Raw genomic sequence first — 23,388 nt, forward strand, 5'->3', positions numbered from 1 at the left:
AATTTCTATATTATGAGCATGTTGCGTGTGTTTTACGATCAGTAAGAGATTTCTTTTCAAAGAGTGAAGTTAAAAGACAAAAAACCGAAAAACAAAAATATTTCATACAAAATTAAATAATATTTACTTAAGATAAATTCAAGAATTTATTGCAAGAACAAAACAAAAAAAAAATAAAGAAACATTTTAAACAAACATAAATAAAAATATTTACATTATTGTGTGTTTTGGTGTTTAAATAATAAGTGTTAAAGACAACAGAAATATGATATTCTGTAAAAACTACTATGTGTTTCTATGTGGTTTTCTACTACTGCCAGCTATAAATGGCTTCAATTTTGGATTTTCTTCCAAAAGTTTAAGCAAAATGCCCGACGATCTGCAAATAGATCCCGATGGTTATTTTGATATAGTTGAAAAACCCGAGCAGTTTCTGCAAATCGATAAACAAATTGTAAGTTTTAAAGAAATTTTAAATTTTATAAAAAAAATCAAAAATAATTTTGTAAATTGAAATTTATTTTAGGCTCCTAATACCAAAGGAAACGTGGCTGGCAAATCACCTGCCCATGTCCAGCATTTGTTAGAGTTGGCGGCAGCAGAAGCCGACAAAGAGGCATCGATTTCCGCTAAAAAAGCACGCAAAAAATCACAAAATCATATGCCAGCCTTTATGTTCAATAGCGATGTCTCGAAAATACAATCGAATGCCAAGAATATTGAACATGATACACACCACAATTTCTTTTATGAGCGCAACATCATAGTGGAACCCAGCTTGCCGCCAGAGAAACTCTTAACCGAGAAAAAAGATAAAGGCGATGACTCGCAAGGCATACCAAAAGAGAAACTAAGACAAATGACATTGAAAAGGTAAGTTAAAAAAAACATAATTTAAAATCAAATACTGGGGGAATAAATCTTTGTATTTTAGTATAAATATCTAAACAGCAGGTGTTTGTTTTTAATTAATATGATGTTATCCTTATATATTTAAATAATCCCAAGGTCCTACTCTTTACTAAATAACGTCTCTTAATTGCATATTTTAATTTGAAATTATTCCTTTCTCTCTTTAAATTCTCTTTCAATTTCCTTGATCTTTCATTCAGTGCACAATCAAGAGCATTTAACACATTTATGTCCACCCCTTAAACGCGTGTTATTGTTTCGCACTAAAACACTCAAACATCTCAAGTGTTTTTACCTGTAAAACCAGCACAGCACGATCATTTCAAGTGTTTTATGACATGCATACACACACTCTCTCAGTGTAATAAAAATTGGCACAAACACTTTTATTTTCACTTCAATTAACCAGGTTTTGAATTTCCCACAGGGTTTTTCCTTTAAATATCCTAAGATTATGAATGTTTAAAGATTTCCTAGAATTTCCACACTAAGTAATTCGTTGACTATTGTTTAGAATTTTCCCTGGAAAATCCCATAGATTTTCAATTGAGCTTAACAATGTTTACCTGCTGCTGTGCAGTTTCAAGTACCTGGTGGATTTAAAACCCATTAAAACTCTATATATATATGTAACACAGTGATCTTTAGTAGTTTAAAGATTTTTATCTAATTTTATCATTTTCTTTTGTTGTATCTTTTCAGACGTTTGTTTAAGCAGCTCAAGGGTCGAAAGGTGCGTGGACCCAAAAGACACAAGAAACGCAGTAATAAAGCTGCGAAAAAACACAAGAAACCAAAATTTTTAAACAGGTAAACATATAATTTTAAGATGAAGTACGCAATTAATTAATTACGATGCAATTATTAAAGTAAATTAAATTGACAGTTAGTGATATATTATGAAATATGGAAGTAAAACTAGTTAGGGAAACTTCTATTGCATTTTAAATTGAAATTAATAATTTTGTTAGGAATTTTACACTTAATTTTGGGATTAAACCTTGATATGACGTCTAGTGATTTAAAAGATCGAGATGTTGTTTTGTTTTATTTAATCATTTAGCTTCACCTTTAACATATTCTTTATTTAACTGCTGTTGACATGAATAAAACAAATTTAAAAGCTCTATAATTATCCATTTGATTGTCATAATTCTAAATCATAATTAGCCCTAATTTTTATAGTCCGAACGAAACCGAACCGAACCTAATATTCGGCCAAAAAATCATTATTCAAAAACATTATCATTATTCCGAAACATTTCAAATGTACTGTTAATTTTATCCATTGTAAACTCAATTAAACTTAGGTTTTCATCTTGAACTGAAACTTTTTTGATCGAACAATTTTAACAGGATGCTTAGACTTTTTACAATCGAATATAAATTTCTTGATTCTCCTTTAAAATTTCATTATCTTTGTTAAGTCTCGGTTTTAGTATATGAATATTTGGCCTAATTCGAAACTGAATATTCGTTTGGATTCTACTAATTTTGATCCATAATAAAAGAAAAGAATCCATGCGAAACTGCAGCGAAACTTTAAATTACTTTTCCAAAATTGTCAGTTTGTATTTTAAAAATCGGTATACAAAAATCTTTAAGCATTAACAAATAGGTTCTTCCAAACAGAAATAAGTATAAAATCACTTAGTCCTTATCATTTTGTTTCTAAAGGTAGGATAACACATGACAAATACGTAACCAATAAATAAAATATATTAGATTTCTTTTATTTATTTTAAAAAACATATTTTACTTAGGATGATTCAAAACAAATATTTAGTTTTATTTTATTTGATGCTGTTTGATCTTACAAAACACTTGTAAGAGTAAACAATGTCAAACAAATTTGTGCTAAAAAGGTGGTTACGCTCTTTCAAGACTGAGCTTGAGCCAATGAAATTCTGGTTTGAAAAATTGTAGTATAAATGAGTTATGTTTCGTTTAGTTTTTTTTTACTGAATCCTATTCTACACATTAAAGTCTATGTAATTATTGTTTAAAACTATACCAGGGCAGTTCAATACCAAATATTATAATACAGATCAAAATTAATCATTTCCAATATATATAATAAATAACTTTAATTAAATTTATTCCTTTATCCAACAAATTGGAAATGTGAAATTATCTTTCGAAACATTCGATCAATTTCTTTACAATTATTATAAATTCAATAAGTCTCATTATGTAAAAAAGCATTGGAAAAGATGTCTAGCAGAATGCAATGCATTTCCCAATAATTATAGGAATTGTTACAAGTTATGATATAAAAATTCTTGAAATCAATTTTAACAAAAAATCTTTCTTAAACTTATTTACAGCAGCATTACATTATTTAGTGTCAGCATTGAAGTATTTTCTTTATTCCCTGTTCTACAATAATGATAAAAAAATTGTCCTTCATTCCCGAACATATTTCTTAAATTATTTTAAACAAATTTCATATGGAATTATATTTTCTCTCCAGTTGCCCAAATTGCCTAAGCTCGTCCTGAATCGACAGAGTAATTTGGAATTGTCCCAATAGTAACCTGACTTCCTCATGATTTATGACGTCTATTTTGTATCGCGATTCTTCTTTAAAATAAGATGGGTCGTAAACAATTTCCGATATAATAAATATCTGTTTTTTTCAAAGTATCTCTTTTTGAATAGTAAACATTTTTATTTATAACCCTTTGGATATTTTGTGTCAATTTACCTTCTTCTAGGTCCCTTTCATATAAAGTGTTAGAAATAGAACCGATCTATTATTTTCTCTAGCAAAAGCTTTATATTTAAGGAGGTTACAGATTACATAGAAATTACGAGTATATAATATATGAGGTTATCAGTGCAAAAGTGGTGTAACCCCAAACTATTTATTTAGTGGTACATACATTCAACATCCACCACTTTGGCTACATTAAGTACTTTGTTATGCTCTGAGCAAAAACGATTTTTGAGCTCAATCTGCTTCTGAATACCAAAAGGTAGCTTCTCCCACTTTTGTATTGATATTGGTAATGTAAGAACTGTATGTAACAGCAACCAAAAAAATTGTGGGTTAAACCACTTTTGGGCTAATGTCCTCATATATTGTTTATAAATTTATAAAATATTACATCAGTTTTAAATGAGGTTGCTTCCATCCTTTCGTTAGTGAGCAAAAGTACTAAATCCCTGTTTCCACATTTCTATCAAATATTTTTTAAATTTTTAAAATGTCGTTTTAATTTATAATGATAAATATACCCTGTTTATAAAAAGTGCTTTTTCGTCTCTTACGTTGTTTATTGACTAAAACATTTTCTGATAAAATTTGTTGTTTATATTTATTGTTTCAATTCTATTATAAAATTTTAAGTTTCTATTTAGAAAAAAAGTGTATTTAGTCATTTTCCATACAGTTTTTACTCCAACAAAGTTTTTTCAACTCATTCTAACTTTTTGTATTCAAATCTCAATTTTCATAAAAAGTGGACTTAGCACGTTTGCTCACTAAGCCAACCATATCATCATTTTCTATCAACAGTATTTTGAACACTTTTGTGAGAAGTTAAATTCAATCGAATGAACATAAAATATTTGAAAAATACAACTACAGAACATTGCTATTAAAACTCTCCATGTTATCTTATATGTTATTATTCTATTTGATCTAATTTCGATCTAACTATCTCTTTTCTTTCTCATCTGTTAAGGTCTGAACCCATTGTTCCAGATCCGCAACAAGATTAACCGTGGACAAATTCTTGCCCTGAACTGGTAATTTTTACCCAAGGGATAAAACCCATTTACATTATTCTGGAATTTTTATATTTTTCTTTATAATTTCGTTCGACAATGTAATATCTCGATAGTTCATCTCATCCGAGGTAGTCTTCATAAATAACCTCTCTCTCTATTTGTAAAACTTATTATTTGATAGTGGACTATATCCTTGCCGCACTCCTATCAGTTATGTTATTCCCAAATTTATTGTTAAAATCATATCTAATCATATCCCAAATATGCGGAAGTATAATACATTTCTGTAGAAAGTCTGGGAAAGTCACGTTTCTGAAATCATTCCGATTTTAATTAAATAACTTATATACCAATGCTGGTAGTGTATCAGCTGAAAAAAGAAAAACATTGTCATATGAAGTGTAATTATTAAATTGATAAATTATGCAGCTCTTAAGAAGAACTACTATATTAGTTTAAAATTAGTTTTTAACATAGTTCTGAAATAGTAAAAAACAAAGACCAATCAAAATAGTATTTACTAAGGCTGGTCACAATTTCTGAAAATAAATTTTCAATTAATTTTTTAAGATATTTGCATTTCTATAATTTTTATTTTATCTATGATTGAACACAGTTTTTAGAATTACAATACAATAATAAGCAAAGAATATTTATGCAACCTTAATTAATCAATAGAAAAATCTTTAACATTTTTATATATTTAATATCTGACTGCAATTTTAGGTCTGGGAAGTAAAAAATAGACATGCTTAGACTCAATGTTTCGTGATAAGATGCCTAAAAACTAGAACGGGAGAAATTTTAACCGAAGGACCAATTTTCTGGCACTTATTTTCAAAATGTTTAAAATAGTATACATTAGTTTTAATTTTAACACATATAAAAATACTGTAAATTAAAAATTAAATTGATCTCTGTAAAACCAAATGAATATTTAAATAAATTTGTAATTAAAAATTAAAACACCACTTTCTTCGTCTTTATTTTTTCACAACTAGTCCTCCTCTACTAATGCAGCACAATGATTTAATCTTGGATGACAGCTCTGAAAACGATGCCTTTAATCGTCCAAAACGAGCTGTAACCGCTAAAAAAGAACGTATCTGGGATTATGGTGTAATACCCTATGAAATCGATCATATTTTTAGTGGAGCACACAAGGCTCTCTTCAAACAGGCCATGAAACATTGGGAGAATTTTACCTGTATAAAGTTTGTGGAAAGAGATCCCAAAGTGCATCCAAATTATATATATTTTACCATAAAAAATTGTGGGTAAGTAAGAACTAACATTTTCTTAAAATCTAGAAAAAAAATTAATCAATTTATAATTTATTTTATTAAACAGATGCTGTTCCTTTGTGGGCAAACGGGGCAATGGCCGTCAAGCCATTTCCATAGGCCGTAATTGTGAAAAATTTGGCATTGTGGTGCATGAGCTGGGCCATGTGGTGGGCTTTTGGCATGAACATACGCGCACAGATCGTGATCAACATATTATCATTAATAAAGCCAATATCATGAAAGGCCAGGAATATAATTTTGATGTTTTATCACCCGAAGATGTGGATTCTTTGGGCTTACCCTATGACTACAACTCCATAATGCATTATGCCCGTAACACTTTTTCCAAAAGTGTTTATCTGGATACCATACAGCCTTTGGGGGTGAGAGAGCATGAAAAGATTGAAATTGGCCAGCGCATTAAGCTGAGTAAGGGTGATATAGCCCAGGCGAATTTACTATATAAATGTGCCACCTGTGGCCGCACGTTTCAACAGAATGCCGGTCAAATTATTGCTCCCCATTATAGTTATAAAGCGGCTAGTGGCAATGATTTAAGCGATGAGGTGGAGGGTAGTGGCAGTGATGGTGATTATGATTTCAATACGGATTTTGATAAGTCTTTGGAATCGTGTGAGTGGCGTATAACGGCCACAAATGGTGAAAGGATTATATTGCAGCTGCATCAAGTGGTAAGTAGATATTAAGATTATTTTGTAATTATCATCACGATCTAAAATGCTGTTGATTATATTACTTTATTAGTCACTGATTTAGATATTACGAGGGTATTAAATAAAATCCTATTAAAGTTAAGAGTAAAACAATTAAGTACTTATATATATAATAACAGAATTAAGTACCATTGTTCTTACTTCAATTGATTCATGGAAATATAACCATATACGGAAACCACTACATGACTAAAGTGTCTTCCAGTTTTGCCCAATGTCATGCACTTTTTTATGGGCCCCCAAAGATTTGGGCCCTCGGTGTAATTTTTGCAAAAAAGTGATAATTTTGTCAGCCTCATATCTTGCAAAAAGTTCGGAATTTTAATTTATTCTCTGAGGCTGAGTTGTAGCCCTTATCATAATGAATATATAATCAAAAAAAACTTCATCAAAAAAGTAAAAAAAAAACTTCATATTCAAGATCAAAATCCCAAAAAACTTAAAAAAATTCGTTTTTTTAACTTTTTTCTACGGTTCCGAACTGTTTGCAAGATATGAGCCTGAGAATATTATCACTTTTTTGCAAAAATTACACTGCGATACCAAATCTTTGGGGCAAAACTGGGTGACACGATTCATATTTTTCGTGTTGCACTGTGTTATTAATTGAGGCTATCAGTGCAAAAGAGCTGTAACCCCAAACTATTTACTTAGTGGTTTATTTAACTTACACCACTTTTGCTATATTACTTTGTTATATTATGCTCTATGCAAAAAAGATATTTTCAGTTCCATCTGCTTTTGAATACCAAAAGGTAGCTTATCCCACTTTTATATTGATAGTTGGTAATATAAAAACAGAACAGCAACCAAAAAAAATTGTGGGTTACACCACTTTTGCGCTGATAGCTTCAATTAGTAATAAATATCACATAATTTTAAAGTTTATTAGAAAATATCAATTTAAAGCTTATCATTCGATATTCTAATAAAAAATACAACCACTTTTAAGGAGAATTTGAAAAGTCCGCTAAAAATACTAAAAAATTATTAGAGAGTTTCAAAAAAGGACACATAACTTAGCAAATCTTATTTTAAAGTAGATTTTACGATGAGAAAATTGGCAAAATAAGTCCCAAAAAGTTTCAAAAAACAGTTTTCTATGACTTTTGTAAAATATGTATAAATTACTGAAATCATTTCCACTCTAAGCTAAAGAGTAGAATGAACAAATTTCAGAATATTGACTAAAATCCATATATTTATAATTGGCAATTTCTAGTTAATTTTATATTGCAAAAATTAAGTAAAAGGGATTTTGCACTCTAGTACTGATAAACAAACTACATAAAATTTGAATATAATTGAGATTTTTTTAGTGAATTTTTATAATAGAGAATATCACCAGATTATTGAGAAAACCATCTAACATTTCCTCTATATCTTTTTATATTTCAGAATCTCTTTCTCTCCCCCGACTGCAGCGAAGATTATATCGAAATACGTGATGGCTATTGGCATAAATCACCCGTTATCCAGCGATTGTGTGGGAATCATACATCTGTAACCATAAAAAGTGACTCCAGTCGTATGCTGATTAGTTATGTTAATCGGCGTAGTATTAAAGGGTTCCGCGGTTTTATGGCTGATTTTGAGGGTAAGTTTCTTTGAAATATAACAATTTATTATTTAATAACAAGCACTTGATAAAAATCTCTTGTGCTTTAAAACAATTTACGTTGAATCAGTTGTAAAAATAACAAACATTTATGTTGTCGAAAACAGAAACAGGTGGCATTTATGGCCCTTCCTTAAAAAAAAAATACTAAAACCGAGTGCGTATGTACTTTTGTTATTTATATATGACATTTTTGTACTTTATCTCGATGTATGTTACAAATTTATAAAGCCAGTTTTGTTTATTGGTTGGGGAAATTTCCGTTTGCCATGAATTAGGCATATAGTAGATGTTGTGTTCCCAAAATAAAGTGGCTTGCTAAGGCAAAAACTTTTATTTGGTGGAAATTAGTTATGGACTATTAAACAAAAATGAAATAATTGTTGATTTATATTCAATACTGTATGTATATAACACAAAAAGTTTATTATTGTTTAACAAGGATAGTTGGACATTTTAAATGGGGTATAAAAAGTGTTTAGGGGATATAAGTAATAAACAAGTTTAAAAAAAGAGATTTTTTTATAAATTTAAATAATAAATATAATAAAAGCCAAATTTTTGTTTACTAAGACTTTTCATACTAATGCAATTAATCATTTTTTGTAGACATTTTAGTAAAACTTTGTCTGAAAAATGTTTACTTATTTTTCAATTGCTATAATAGTAAGAAATAATTATACTTTAAAAAGAATCCAAATATTTAGGAAATAAATCAGTAATTTCTAACTGACTGTTCAGATTGACATAAGAAGCAAACCAACTTTCTAAATTTTACAAATTTGTCCAAATATCTTACACAGCTTATCACCGACAGCTTTAAAATTCTCCTAATCTAAATACTAATTTTCTCAGCCGACAACCCTTCATTATCCTTCTTTCTTACAAAATAAGTTTCTTAAAGAACTATTCAGAGATAGTTTTAAAATATAAAACTCTTTACACTTATTAATAGGATTTTCCCCTGGCCCTTTATTTACCTTTTTATATCCAAATTGAACCAAAATGTTTTAAACTACCAAAGGACGGGTTCCCAAATCCCAATTTTTTGTTTTTGTTTGTTTTCCAAACCGTACTTTTACGGGGATTATTACAACATAAAAAAGTATTTATTTTTCAAAAACTTAACCTAATTGATGTGGAAATTTTGATTTGTTCTAAAAATCCACTGGAGTAAAATTAAGGATAGATAGTTTAGTTTAAATTACACGTTTCCTGTGTACCCGAAAATATGCAATAATTTTTGTTGAAATACGCTCCTAAAAGTATACAACAATATTATAAAAAATATTATCCAGAAACAATGTATCAAATCAGATTAAAGAGAACAATATACCGGGAGATACAAATACAGGCATTTTCTAAATTTCATAGTTATTAAATATAAGGATCACACCTCTATTTATTTTCGTATATTATGGCAAATATTGGCATTAATTATGGAAGATGATTAATTTAATAAGGCTGACTAGGATGGTTCCCGTTTAGATATTTTTTGGGAAAGCAATGAAAACAATATTTATATTGTTACGAAATTGTATTTTAATTCAAATATAATTGTTGGTTTGAAGTTGCATCATGTTTCTAAACATTTCTATTTCTGGAGACTTCTAATTGTAAACAATGTTGTTTGCCGGCCGATTAACAGCAGTTAACATAACTGTGGATATTATTAACATAGCTGTGGAACATCATACATAACTGAATAAAAGCTCTGAGTGGATCATTGTAAAAATATAACTTTCATGAAGCTACTGGAAGGAAGATGGAGCTGTGTATAAATAGTGGAAGCGATTGCAGTCGGTAGATAATTTATCATAGGCGCTGTTAGAATTTACATCAACTGCATTCTTAGAAGAGTTTTGTCTCTATCTCACGAATGGCTCAGATAATCTTCGCCTGGTTCATTATTTGATTATCCTTATAGTATCGATCTGTAATGGCAGCCTACAAACAAGTCAAACGGTGTAAAATCGCAACTCCCAAGAGTCAATCTCTAGAAGTCATGTTTTGTCTCTATCTCACGAATGGCTCAAACGATCTTGGCCTTAAATATCTGGAATATTTCTTGATTATCCATTTATTTAAAGGCAGCCTACAAACAAGCCTAATAAAGTCAAATCGCAACCAAAAGTCAGATCAAGTTATAAGTTATCATTATTTGATGGGAAATCGAATTAATTTCTCCTTATAAAGTCATAGCATATCAAAATAACTTAAGTTGTTTTGATTCTATTTAAAGTTTTCAAAGATTATGAGATTTGGAACAAACAGTATACAGAAAAACCTATGGGATAATCTTTACTAAGATTTGAGTTCATAAATAATGTTTTTTGCTATTAAATCAGATCTAATTTTGGAATATTCTTTATTTTGCTTTTAAATCATCATAATTTGTATCTTAAACTAATAAAAACTTTATGAAACCTCTAAATCTATTTAAATCAATTTAACCAACCTCAACTTCTAACCTCAATTATTAATAACAAACTTTAAACATTTTTCTTCTACAGTGGTCTGTGGTGGCGATATTTTCTTAACCGAGGATCGGCGTATTGACTCCCCCAACTATCCTTTGGAGTACTTTCCCGACAAGGAGTGTGTTTGGCGCATAACCGTGCCCGACAATCATCAGGTGGCCTTAAAGTTTCAGTCGTTTGAATTGGAAAATCATGACAATTGCATTTACGATTATGTGGAGATACGTGATGGCAATAGTGCAGAATCGAAATTAATAGGAATATTTTGTGGCTACAAACTGCCACCAAATATAAAGTAAGTACATTAAATTAAAGTTCATTTAATTAATAATATTTATGCTAACAAAATTGCAATGCTTTATTTTTTTTTCTTCTTTATAACTCTTTACAAACAGAACCAATAGTAATCAAATGTATTTGAAATTTGTTTCGGATGGCTCTGTGCAAAAAGTTGGCTTTTCGGCGGTATTCATGCAGGAAGTCGATGAATGCAAATTTGCCAATCATGGCTGCGAACATGAGTGTGTAAATACTTTGGGGAGCTATCAGTGTGGCTGTTTTGCAGGCTATGAATTGCAGCCAAATGGCAGGACATGTGAAGGTATGTATGTTTTATGAAACTATTGTAATATTCAAATGTTTATATTGTGTAGCGATAACAGGGATTTATGTATTTTATTTTTATGTTATTTTAATTTGATTTTGTTTTGTTTTTTTCTTTACAGATGCTTGTGGTGGCATCATTGATGCTAGTGTGGGCAGTGGTGTGGTAAATTCACCCTCTTGGCCCGATGTTTATCCCATTTCCAAGGAGTGCATTTGGGAAATAATGGCTCCTGCCAATCATGCTGTATTTTTGAATTTCACTGCTTTTGATTTGGAGGGCACCAAGTTCCAGTATACCGAGTGTAATTATGATTATTTGGTGGTGTATTCGAAGCTAAGAGACAATAGACTAAAGAAAATTGGTGTTTATTGTGGCCATGAAATTCCCCCCTTGATTAATTCGGAGCAAAGTATTTTGAGACTGGAATTCTTTTCGGATAAATCGGTACAGCATACAGGATTTTCAGCAAAGTTTCAGATAGGTGAGTTTTGATACTAAGTATTTTGAATTTTTATTGAGTTTAATTTGTAATATAAAGATATTGGGTTTGAAATCTGCACAATGATTAGCCCTCTAATGCTTAAGCATGCCTCAAGGCACTCATCTGCCAAAATGCCAATAAATGCAAATATACATAACTGACATTTCATTTCAAAAACTTTGAAAGCTTTTTAAAATAATATAAGTGCGTTTTTTAGCAATTGTTACATGAGTTTTTGAAATGCAAAATCAGTTATATTTGCTTGGGCATTTGAGGGTTAATAAAAGATGTACTCATTCAGGTCCTTAATACTTTATATGAAAACTCTAAAATTAATAATGTTATAGTTAATTTTTAACAGATTTTATTTACTAAAATACTATTATCAATTTCCTTTCAGACACCGACGAATGCAGTATCAACAATGGTGGCTGTCAGCATCACTGTCGCAACTCTTTCGGCTCCTATACATGCAGTTGTCGCAATGGTTATACCCTGCACGAAAATCGCCACAACTGCACCGAAACCAAGTGTAAATTTGAAATAACCAATCCCTATGGCGTCATCTCCAGTCCCAGATATCCAGAAGATTATCCTCGCAACATCTACTGCTATTGGCATTTCCGCACTGTCTTGGGTCATCGGGTACAATTAACATTCCATGAATTTCAATTGGAAAATCATCAAGAATGTATATATGATTTCCTGGCCATACATGATGGCAAATCGGAGAATAGCTCTACTTTAGGTGTTTACTGTGGGGGTAGGGAACCCTATGCAGTGGTGGCCTCTTCCCATGATATGTTTATGGTTCTGAAAACAGATGCTGGATTGCAGCGTAAGGGTTTCTTTGCTACATATTCCACAGGTAAGTGTTTATAAGTACAAGTTTTTAAACCTAAAAAATCTAATTTTTATTTGTTTTTCTTTCAGAATGTGGTGGCTATTTAAGAGCCACAAATCACTCTCAAATATTCTATTCTCATCCTCGTTATGGTTCAAGACCCTACAAACGTAATATGTATTGTAATTGGCGCATACAATCGGATCCGGAGAGTAGTGTTAAAATAAAATTTTTACACTTTGAAATTGAGTATTCGGAAAGATGTGATTATGATTCTTTGGAAATCTCGGAGGAACAAAGTTTTCAACGTAACACCAATCATGGCAAATATTGTGGAAATAGGGTAAGTGTTTTTAATTTTTCAAAAAGTTTTCATAATGAAATTTTATTTATTTATAAATTTTTTATTTGATATCTTTTCAGAAACCTCCAGTCATTATCTCCTATTCCGACACCATTCTCATACGCTTTCAATCGGATGAAAGTACTTCCCTTAAAGGTTTTGCCATCTCCTTTGTAGCCGTTGAGCCTCCCGAGGATGATAATGGTGATGATTATATGTCGGTTACACCATTTCCCGGTTACATGAAATCCGTCTACTATTCCTCAGAGTCCCAAAGTTCCGAAGAGGAGAATGATGACCACTACAGAGACAGTAGTAGTACTAGTAGTAAAGGTTATACACCTTATCGAACAGTCAGTCAACGTTTACGTTTAAATTAAGTTGAATTTATAAAATATTATATTTTATGTTTAATTTATACGAATGCAGGTTTTAGTTTGTAAAATAAGTTTTGTGAGAGAGGGCAGGGAATGTGGGTTATTTAGAGAGTTTAAGTGCAAATACATAAATATTTTGTTTGTTTTTGTTCTCTAATTGATATTAAATGCTTAGATAGTTGTTGAATATTTTATTTTATTATTTTATTGTCTGTGTATTATTTGCATTGTATTGTAAATATTTATTTAATTTTTTTGTAAGCTTTCTGCTTGGTAAGATAATAGTTTTTTTTATTTGTATTTTGTATGTAGATATTGTTTAATAAAAAAACTAGTTGTAATTTAAATAAAATTAAAAAAAGTAAAGTTAATGGTGTTTTATTTTTGGGAAATAAATTGGGAATGCTGTAAAAACAATATCTATATTGTTATGAAATTGTATTTTAATTCAAATATAATCGTTGGTTTCAAGTTGCATCATGTTTCTAAACATTTCTATTTCTGGAGACTTTTAATTGTAAACAATGTTGTTTACCGGCCGATTAACATCAGTTAACATAACTGTTTACATTATTAACATAGCTGTGGAACATCATACACCACTGAATAAAAGCTCTGAGTAGATCATTGTAGAAATAGAACATTCATAAAGCTTCTGGAAGGAAGTCGGTAGATAGTTATCATAGGCGCTGTTAGAATTGACATCAACTGCATTCTTATACATTATAAACTGTGTAATATAAGTGTGTGCATTAAAACACATAGTTACTATTTAAACTGTTGTTGTGTAAATTTCAATAAATAAAGACTTGTTACAATTTTATACTACTAAACTGCTTTTATTTGCAATCAAAAATATCCGGTTTATTTAAAGGAAATCGTTTTTAAAAGCTAAAAAAAGAGTTGTAATAATTTAATTTTTCTTTTTTCATTTAATAAAAGTCAAAGTTTTATCATATTGCACAGTGGGGACTATCGAAAAATTAAATGAATAGCATTAACAAGTAAGAAAGTATAGTCGATCAAGCACGACCATATAATACCCTACACATATTATATGAGCAAATAATTTTTCTTTTAAAATTTCAATAAAAATTAATAATTTTTGCTCATGAGTAATTTTCGGAAGTTGGTCTTGACCAATTATGGATGACCATGAAATTAGGTTATTAATATTTGTTAAATTTTTTGTAAATAACGACTTTTTAAAAGATTTAAGCTCCTTAAAGTGATGTTCTTATTAGTGTTGAATGTTACTTAACGTGATTTTCGTAACTGTGTCATACACACAGCCTCAGAAGTGAGTATACACCAGTGAATTTTTTGATTTTTTTAAGATCATCATTATATTCCGACTTAAATCTTTTTCTTTCAGAACTGATTATTACTATTACTCAACTCAATCTCCAACAAACCGAAACTTTTAAATTTGTATCGATGGATACGTTTTAGAATTTTCATTATCTTAAAAAAAATCAAATAATTTTTGGTGTTTACTCACTTTTCAGGCTCACTGTATATGGGAGCTATGATCTATTATTGACCGATCGTCTTGAAATTAGGTCGCGTGAGAGACGTGAGACTTATTAGTGTTGAATTTTATGTAGATACCAACATATTTAAGAGGTTTATCCTCGTTAAAGTGATTTTCAGTTATATAAAACTAAAAATCATAAATTTATGTAAAAAACGACCGATTTCGGCAGAACATTTGTATGGAGGATATTCGAAATAATGGACCAATTTCAACCAGTTTCAATAGGCTTCGTTCTTAGACCGACAATAATGTATGTGGCAAATTTTATCGATATATCTTATATTTTGCACACAAGGTTTACATGGATAGCCAGCCAGTCAGACTGACGCACAGAGGGATGGCTTCATACATTTTTTCGCATAAAATTTTTCCTATCCAAGCAAATGTCTAGAAATTTGGTATATACATTTTCTGAGATAAAAAAACAACGAATGCAAAGTTTTATTAAAATCGGACACGCCCACCGCCCATTAAACCCATGCATAGATAAGATTTTTTTGGATATTTCGTTTATTATTGGAAAAAAAAATTAAGTTTTCATCCTGTTCTGAAATCTTACGAGAACTAAATTTTTTGTTTAATCGAAACAAGGCCCTCCCACCTTTCTTTTGATTAAAACAACAGCTTGGGGGATAGTGGGGCAACATTATTTTCATGGAAAATCAAAAATAAAATAATTTTTAGAGGCTTATATATTTATTAAAAATTTATTTAAAAATAATTTTTATTTTTATTTTTGAAGAAATGTTATATTTTTCAAATAAGTTAAAGGTAAATGGAATTATCAAGAAAACTATACATATGTAAACTACTGAATTGCGTGAAAATATAAGCAAATTTTTTCTTAACACCTTTGCATGAAATTTACTTCAGTTTTTCAAAAACAAAATATAATTTTTCTTCAAACTATAAGTGCGCATTTCATCTCTAAGCATTTCTCTGCAAAACTGCATTATTTGATTTTGAATTGAATTGAGTGGTCGAAAAATAGGGTTTTTGACACCAAAATCCATCTGTGGGACGGACCGACATCTTTAAATCGACTCAGAAAGTGATTTTTAGTCAACCGGTATACTTTAAGGTGATGGACTAATAGTTGAGAAAAATTCCATTTATTTTACTTTTTCTGAAATTTGATTTTTTTTTCTCATGCCCAAAGCTATCGAGAAATCGATGGCACAATATCGACAAAATTTTGTTCTTACAAATCGGCCAATCCTATTAAATATATTCGGTATACATATATATATGTTCCGTGGATCCTCGCCCTCAATACATTGTTTGAAAATTTTACTATCTTGTGCTAACGCTCTCAGTTCGCTCCAGCCCTAACCCATTTCTGATATTTCTCCGCGTATGCGCTGGGAGTTCCATACCTCTGCTTCCTAGTGGATTCCACTCAATTGGATTTCTTGGAATGCGATGTCATTCCATTCCAGAACCTAATATTGGATATCACTCTCGGCCAGAATATTGGCAAGTTCCTGCGAAGACACTGGTTCACGAACATCTGTATCTTTTGCATGTATCGAGAGGCAGCGTTCCACGTGTCACAATCGTAAAGAAGAGTTAACCAGTAGGTATTTAATGAGGGTTATATTATTCGGGTTATATCTCGTTAATATTTGTATCTTGCGTGTATTTTCGTATTTATCAATTCTAAATATAAGCAATAAATTCGATCTACATATTATTAATTGATAACTAACGCAAACAGATTAGCTTATGGGCACTAAAACATAGTTTCAGACCAATAAAATTTTAAAAATAAAAAAATATTTTCATCCTTTTATAAAAAAAAACAAGTAAGAAAGTTGGGTCAGCCAAGCCTGAAATTTCAATAATTTATTTTTGTGAATGATTTTCGGAAGTTGGCCTTATATGGGAGCTATGACTAATTATGTACCGATCATCATACAATTACGTGACATGATTTCTGTATATATAAAACTTATATATAACGAAATTTGTGTAGATTCCTATATAAATTAAACAGTTATGACCGATAAAGTCCAATTTCGAAAGGACATTTGTATGGGGCTTAGGTGAAAATTTGATCGAAATATCTTCAAAATTACGAGCTGGGGGGTTACTGTGTAATTCGATTCGAAAATGAAAATCTTTCGAATGGCATATTCGATACGAAAATTAAATTGTACTGTCTAACACTTTCGAATACCTTGCAGCGAAGTATTAATATGTATGCGGGTAAAAGTAACAAATATTTGGGAGCACTTGATCTTAAATGTCAAAATTAACCAAGATAAAACTTGACAGCACTTTTTACGTGACAAATTTAAAAAAAATATTCTGTAGTAAAAACGTTTAAATAAATTAAAACTTTTTATTTTGTATTAAAAACGTATAAATAGAAGGGTTTAAATATACCATAAAATGGATTGTGTTTATCTGTGGATGGATGACAGTGACGACGATGCTCTACCAGAAAGAGTCCAACGGAAATTGATAAGAGACAATTGCAACATATTGGCTCTTAATGAAAAAAAGTAAGTAAATATTATGCACATATTCTAAGAAATTATAAGAATTACATAAATTCATATATATATGTATATATCTTAGCTTTATTAAAAATTTTAGACTCAACAAAGATGCCTTTCTGTATGTCTTTAATTCCATTGAGGACCACTTAAGTTCTCCTCAAAGGTCCACAGCGATTCCACCATTGCTGAAATTAGCCGCTACACTAAAATTTTTAGGCCAAGGTGGATACCAACATCAAATTGGCCAAGATCGTCTCCTAGGAATATCACAACAGTCAATTTCTAGTTGTATTGCAGAAGTGTGTCAAGCGATAGAAGATATTCTCTGTCCAAAACACATCATTTTTGAAATGACAGATGAAAGAAAACGGGATGCCAAATTACATTTCTATAATAAGTGTGGAATACCAGGCGTTATAGGTGCAGTTGATGGTACTCACATACAAATTATTAAACCAACTATTGATGAACATTTGTATTTAGGAAGAAAATTAAAGCACAGCATTAATGCAATGGTTGTAAGTTATAATGTACATAAATATATATTATTAATATATATTATTTGCTATATAAACATAATTTATATATTATAAATGTTAAACATACATATCGTTAGGTTCTATGGAAAACCATGCTCCTGTAAAATTAAAAAACTTTATACATGGGTTTTCATTAATGGTAATAATATATGTATATGTAAATTATTTTAGGTTTGTGATCATCAAATGTATATAAGGGCTGTTAATGGACGTTTTGGTGGTGCAAATCATGATTCCCATATTTGGAGTTTATGCAATGAGAGGCAATTTTTAATAGAAAAGTATCAAAATGGTGATACAGAAACAAGAATTCTTGGTAAGATAAAAGTTTTGATTATTTGTGGTGTAAGTTTTAACAACTCAAGCATTTCACAACACAGGCGATTCAGGATATCCACTTGAGCCATGGATTTTAACACCATACAGAAATGTTTCTGAAAATTCAACAGAGTCGGTATTTAACGAACAACATTCGAAAGGGAGATCTATCATTGAAAGGACTTTCGGAATTTTAAAAGGAAGATTTCGTTGTTTATTGGCAGCAAGAGAATTACATTATACACCAGGGAAGGCTGTTCAAATTCTTAATGTATGTTGCGCTTTGCATAACATATGTTTGGATTTTAAAGTGGACACTCCAAGTATTGAAAGGGATTATGAAAATGAAAGTGCTCAACCAAGCAATATAAGTCATAATGAAGACAATCTAAATTATTCCAATTTAGCTAAAAGTATTAGAAATACAATAAGAAACAATTTGCAACGAAACCAATAAAAACAAGATTTACGTATATACATTCATATTTACAGTTGTATTTTATTTAAAAAAAAAACTAAAAAATTCATTAAGGTAAGTTAAAACTAAAATTCATGTTGTAAAGGAAATTAACTTCAATTCAAAATAAAAATAAAATAAAAAAGAAAAATTAAAAATAGATTTACATATGTACATAATTAGATAAAAAAAACTTATTTAGACATTTTATTATATTTTGCAGATTCTAAATCAAACATTTGTTTTTTTAATTCAAGGTGAACTATTTTCCTCTTGGTTTTTTCCAATTCAATTTTCTTTTTGAATTCAAACTTTTCTTTTGCAAGCTTCAGCTTGCGTTCTTCTATGTCACATTTTCTCTTTGAATATCTTTTAATGTCAGCTATATCCAGTCTGATTTCTTCTAGAAATTTATTATTATTTTGTTGGTTGATATCAATATCCTTTAAAACTTTCAACGAATTTTCTTGGAAAGCTATTTGATTTTCAACTTGTTTTTTTATCAAGCTTTCTTTGCTGCTTAAACGTTCATTTCTTCTAGGTCTATGGGAAGTATTAACATTTAAATTTTCGACGTTATGCTCCTCCGTCTCAATTGAATCATCCATTACATGAACATTTTCTTCCACATTATCATTTTCAGCAATAATTTCGGCTAGGCTTGTTGATGGCCCAGTGTTTGTTGGTGTTGACGCACCAAAATCTTTTCTTCCACTCATACCATGGACGGATACATTTATAGCAAGGAGATCACAAACTTCCTGTTCTTGTGGTGTAAGTGCGCAGTAACTACTAGGTCCTCCGCCGGTTCCAGAAATGCCGATTTTGTTACGCTTGCACTTGACCTTTATATGGTTTTTGTAGTCTGCCCACACTTTTTTCCATCCATTTGTATCGCGTGTAGGAAAACATGCAGAATTCAGTGCTTGCGTTAATCTTTCCCATAAATGCCGTGATTTGCTTCTTGCTTCTGGGGAGTTAATGTGTCCTTTAGCCAGTTCGGGATGTTCCACCATAAACTCAACCATTAACTCAAATTGTTTGGATTTTGTATGCGACTTTGTTTTTTGAGCATTCCTTGGAAGTAATACAAGTAAAATAAAATTTAATAACATTTTTGATGATTTTTATAAAAAAAAATACTTACATTTTTTATTTTTGTACACTTTCACTAACAAAATGTCTTTCGAATGAAATACGAACAGTTGTAACGTTTTTGGCATTCGTATTCGTATTACACAGTTGCATTTCCGAAAGGGATATTCACGAATACGAAAAGGGAAAAAAAATGTACGAACGTTCGGAAATAAATTTGCGATAATCGTATTACACAGTTTGTTTTGTTCGAATTCGTACAATTTTTGTTTCGAATCGAATTACACAGTAACCCCCCTGTATTTTGCTCACAAGGTTTACATGGACAGCCGACGGACGGACATCGTTTAAAAGTGAGATTCATATTTTTGGTCGTTACACACATTGGCACAACCGGCTTATACCCTCCCACTACGGTGGTGTAGGGTATAAAAACATTACATGTAGTTAATAATCTGATTTCCATATTTTTAAGTAATAATAGTATTCGGTAGGTCTATTAAATTGAAATTATAGTTTGAGGGGTACTGTATATTCTCAAGTTATTGATATAGCAAAGACACACACCAAAGATAGAAAACCTGACTAAAGCACATATAAAACTACTCAACACTAGAGGTCGCTTTCGCCTACATCATGTCTAATTTGTTTTTATCAAGCAATATAAAAAAAATTCCCATATAAAATCCATATCTGGCCATGTTATGAATAAGACAAATTAAAGTGCTGGGTAGGACACTGACATTTTACATATGTATTACGTTTTTGTTTAAATATATTTATTTATTTTGTTTTTAATATATTAATATTAGTATTTATACGTATATATAATTTATTTTTAATTATTTAGTTTTTGTTTGTCTGATATCATTATACATGAATGTTAAACGTTATTTACAAAGTTATTTGTTTGTTTATTTATGACAATTAATAATACAATAATTTGTTTATTAGTTTAAGGTATTAGTTTTTATTTTTGAATTTGTTTTTGCAAACATAACAACGAATGCAATGATGTCTTTTATAATTGATTAATAAGTTTATTTATTTTTTATGTTAATTTTTTAATAATCCACAAAAAAACCTGGTAATTTTTATTGGATGACACTGATGAAAACATTTAAAATTTGACTATTTAATTTCTTTTAATTGCATGTTATGGAAATTGTTAAATTTTCCATTTTAATTGATTTTGAATTTTGATTAATTAAGCTTAAAACTAATTGTTGTTATAACATAATGTTTTAATTGTTTTTTATTTTAAACAATAATGTTTTGCAATTGTTTAAAAAACAAATAATTTTTTTTTTAATTTTTCAAGTTTTCTTTATTTGGAAATGGCACTCATACTAAAAACTACACATAAATTAAATAAATACATTTGCTTTTAATAATAAATATGATTTAAAACTAAATTAATTTTTTTATATTTATACTTTGTTTTTTTTAGCATTATTACACAATCATTCAATAAATAATACTATCCCTTCAAATAAAACAATTTTTATTTAAATATTTTTTCATTTTCCAAATTTTTATATTAAAGTTTTCTTTTAAAACATTTCGATTCTATTAAAACTAATTGAAGGAATTTTGGCTGGATATTGAATTTGTTTAGGAAATGTTTTTTTTTTTGAATCAACACACACACAATTTCGAAATTTAGTTTGGGAAAGATTGAAAATGTTTTTCACTTTGATTAGTTTTAAAAGAATGAAATGTCAAAAAAAATATACAATTGATTAAGGTTGTTTAACAGAGAATGGTTAGGTGGATTGCAGTTTTACATAATAATTTAACGACGTCCTAAGCCAAAGCCATAACGATTTGCCCGACGTTCTTCATTCAAGGGATCGCGTTTACCCAAACCGAAACTATAGGGGCGGTTGCGTTTTTCATCTAAAGGGAAATAAAAATCATTAATTATTTTGAATATGTTAAATATATATATTGTATAATCTCACTTACCCATCATAAAAGCAGCATTGTAAGCCCGATCTATATCTTCAGCAATTTGAGCATCCGAGTCCTCATAGTCTGAGCGTTTACCCAAGCCAAAGGAATAAGGTCTGGCCCGTTTACCCAAACCGAAATTATACACAGGCAATCGCTTAATGCCATTACCGCCATTTGTATAAGTATAGGCTCTCCTGCCCAAACCAAAGGCATAACGTTCCACTCTCTTGTCATAGTTGTCTTTACTTCCCAAACCACCACCAATTACCATTCCATCCACACCATCGCCATCCATATTGCTATCAGCATTTGTATTAAACAATGAGTTGGCTTGATGTCCGCCATTGGGACTGTTGACTGGAGAGGCTGAATCCTCATAGCTGGGTTCACTGTAGGCCACACTAAGCCAACAGGCCATCATCAAAAGGCTAACGAAACGTTTATTCATGGTTATTGCTTTAAAGGAAAGCAAACGTTTTGCTAATGCTGAGTTTTAAAGCTAAAAATACATTTTTTTTGGGGTGAGATTTTAAATATTTTAGATAATTTGTTTTTTTCCCATGTGTAGATATGTAATGATGCCGAACAGTCACTTGAATTAAGGTAAAACACATTTTGGGGTGTTTAAATGTATTTTTAAAGTACCTATTACAAACAAGTACTTAAACAAATGATGTCTTTATTGTTATTTTGTTATTGAAATCAATAGTTTTATGTATTTAATTTCTTTAGCTTTTACTTGGACAATTTTGTACTAAAAATGGTTCAAAATTGTTTTAACTACTTAAAAGTGTTCAATGACAGAAATTGGATCTTTTAAGTATCCAAATATATAATGGTTCACTTACAATTTGTATATATAAAAGACTTTGAATATTAATTTAAAAAAAAATATAAATTTTTAATAGATTTCAAGATATAAAAATCATAATTTTTAATTAATAGCCATTACTAATTTGCGTATATTACATAATAGCTTTCGGCAAAAGAAAAAAATTTCCTATTTTACATAATATTTCCTATATTTTGAATTCCTTAAAATTGAAAATTGGAAAAATTTTTTGTATTAACTCGCAGATAAAAAATATAGTTTATTGTAACCACTAAAAAATTTACAAGATTTTTAAGAATATTATGTTTACCGTCATTATTTATATGATTGCGATAAACAAAATATGTTAAAGTTATGATTCGCATGATTGTAATAATCATTTTGAAGGGTACATATCTGCCATTTATTCTCACTTAGTTATTAAATATTATAGTGTAAAGTTTGTTTTGCTTCGAAGATGTAACATTTTTTGACAACTAAGAAAGTTTTGCTTTTCTTCTTTATTTTTTTTTAAAAAAAGTGTCGTTGAAGCAAACCGATTGCTCAACAAAGCTGGATGGATTTTTCGGTTCAGAAGTGGTGATTATGACACGGAAGACAAAGATCGCCCAAGCCAGCCAAATAAGTTTGAAGAATTGGAGGCATTACTCCATGGAGAATTTTATAAAACTCAACAAGAGCTTGCAAAATTATTGGCAAATACTGAAGCTGCAATTTCAAAACGTTTGCGAGT

General features: G+C 29.9%; 5 protein-coding genes across 5 annotated transcripts; 3 read left to right on the forward strand and 2 right to left on the reverse strand.

The window, feature by feature from the left end:
* The first annotated feature begins 302 nt into the window (after positions 1–302).
* On the forward strand, positions 303–4,638 carry LOC135953678 (uncharacterized). The gene is made up of 4 exons (XM_065503651.1): positions 303–454; positions 527–873; positions 1,615–1,722; positions 4,602–4,638. Exons 1-4 carry the CDS (start codon positions 368–370, stop codon positions 4,636–4,638), a joined length of 579 nt encoding a protein of 192 aa, XP_065359723.1. The 5' UTR covers positions 303–367.
* Positions 4,639–5,675: 1,037 nt separating this feature from the next.
* On the forward strand, positions 5,676–13,435 carry tld (tolloid). The gene is made up of 9 exons (XM_065510611.1): positions 5,676–5,924; positions 5,998–6,625; positions 8,066–8,264; positions 10,799–11,060; positions 11,161–11,366; positions 11,491–11,853; positions 12,254–12,721; positions 12,787–13,040; positions 13,121–13,435. The coding sequence occupies exons 1-9, from the start codon at positions 5,830–5,832 to the stop codon at positions 13,418–13,420; spliced, it is 2,775 nt and encodes a 924-aa protein (XP_065366683.1). The 5' UTR covers positions 5,676–5,829; the 3' UTR covers positions 13,421–13,435.
* Positions 13,436–17,304: 3,869 nt separating this feature from the next.
* Positions 17,305–18,800, forward strand: LOC135959632 (putative nuclease HARBI1). The gene is made up of 4 exons (XM_065510623.1): positions 17,305–17,461; positions 17,538–17,976; positions 18,169–18,313; positions 18,378–18,800. The coding sequence occupies exons 1-4, from the start codon at positions 17,349–17,351 to the stop codon at positions 18,770–18,772; spliced, it is 1,092 nt and encodes a 363-aa protein (XP_065366695.1). The 5' UTR covers positions 17,305–17,348; the 3' UTR covers positions 18,773–18,800.
* A 166-nt stretch (positions 18,801–18,966) lies between these two features.
* LOC135953688 (uncharacterized) lies at positions 18,967–19,800 on the reverse strand. The gene has a single exon (XM_065503663.1). The coding sequence runs from the start codon at positions 19,798–19,800 to the stop codon at positions 18,967–18,969; it is 834 nt and encodes a 277-aa protein (XP_065359735.1).
* A 1,367-nt stretch (positions 19,801–21,167) lies between these two features.
* On the reverse strand, positions 21,168–22,322 carry AstA (allatostatin A). Its single transcript, XM_065510635.1, has 2 exons — positions 21,836–22,322; positions 21,168–21,766 (listed from the first exon to the last, which is right to left on the reverse strand). The coding sequence occupies exons 1-2, from the start codon at positions 22,269–22,271 to the stop codon at positions 21,663–21,665; spliced, it is 540 nt and encodes a 179-aa protein (XP_065366707.1). The 5' UTR covers positions 22,272–22,322; the 3' UTR covers positions 21,168–21,662.
* Between the last annotated feature and the right edge of the window lie 1,066 nt (positions 22,323–23,388).

Source organism: Calliphora vicina, chromosome 1 (assembly GCF_958450345.1).
Source record: "Calliphora vicina chromosome 1, idCalVici1.1, whole genome shotgun sequence".
In the NCBI taxonomy this organism is placed as follows: domain Eukaryota; kingdom Metazoa; phylum Arthropoda; class Insecta; order Diptera; family Calliphoridae; genus Calliphora; species Calliphora vicina.

Coding starts and splice junctions, on each gene's coding strand:
- LOC135953678 (XM_065503651.1), top strand. CDS start 368: ATGCCCGACGATCTGCAAATAGATCCCGATGGTTATTTTGATATAGTT. Junction 874..1,614: donor AGACAAATGACATTGAAAAG/GTAAGTTAAAAA, acceptor GTATCTTTTCAG/ACGTTTGTTTAAGCAGCTCA. Junction 1,723..4,601: donor AAACCAAAATTTTTAAACAG/GTAAACATATAA, acceptor TCATCTGTTAAG/GTCTGAACCCATTGTTCCAG.
- tld (XM_065510611.1), top strand. CDS start 5,830: ATGAAACATTGGGAGAATTTTACCTGTATAAAGTTTGTGGAAAGAGAT. Junction 11,854..12,253: donor TTCAGCAAAGTTTCAGATAG/GTGAGTTTTGAT, acceptor ATTTCCTTTCAG/ACACCGACGAATGCAGTATC. Junction 12,722..12,786: donor CTTTGCTACATATTCCACAG/GTAAGTGTTTAT, acceptor TTTTTCTTTCAG/AATGTGGTGGCTATTTAAGA.
- LOC135959632 (XM_065510623.1), top strand. CDS start 17,349: ATGGATTGTGTTTATCTGTGGATGGATGACAGTGACGACGATGCTCTA. Junction 17,462..17,537: donor TTGGCTCTTAATGAAAAAAA/GTAAGTAAATAT, acceptor TATATATCTTAG/CTTTATTAAAAATTTTAGAC. Junction 18,314..18,377: donor TACAGAAACAAGAATTCTTG/GTAAGATAAAAG, acceptor TTCACAACACAG/GCGATTCAGGATATCCACTT.
- LOC135953688 (XM_065503663.1), bottom strand. CDS start 19,800: ATGGTTGAGTTTATGGTGGAACATCCCGAACTGGCTAAAGGACACATT.
- AstA (XM_065510635.1), bottom strand. CDS start 22,271: ATGAATAAACGTTTCGTTAGCCTTTTGATGATGGCCTGTTGGCTTAGT. Junction 21,767..21,835: donor CAATGCTGCTTTTATGATGG/GTAAGTGAGATT, acceptor ATTTCCCTTTAG/ATGAAAAACGCAACCGCCCC.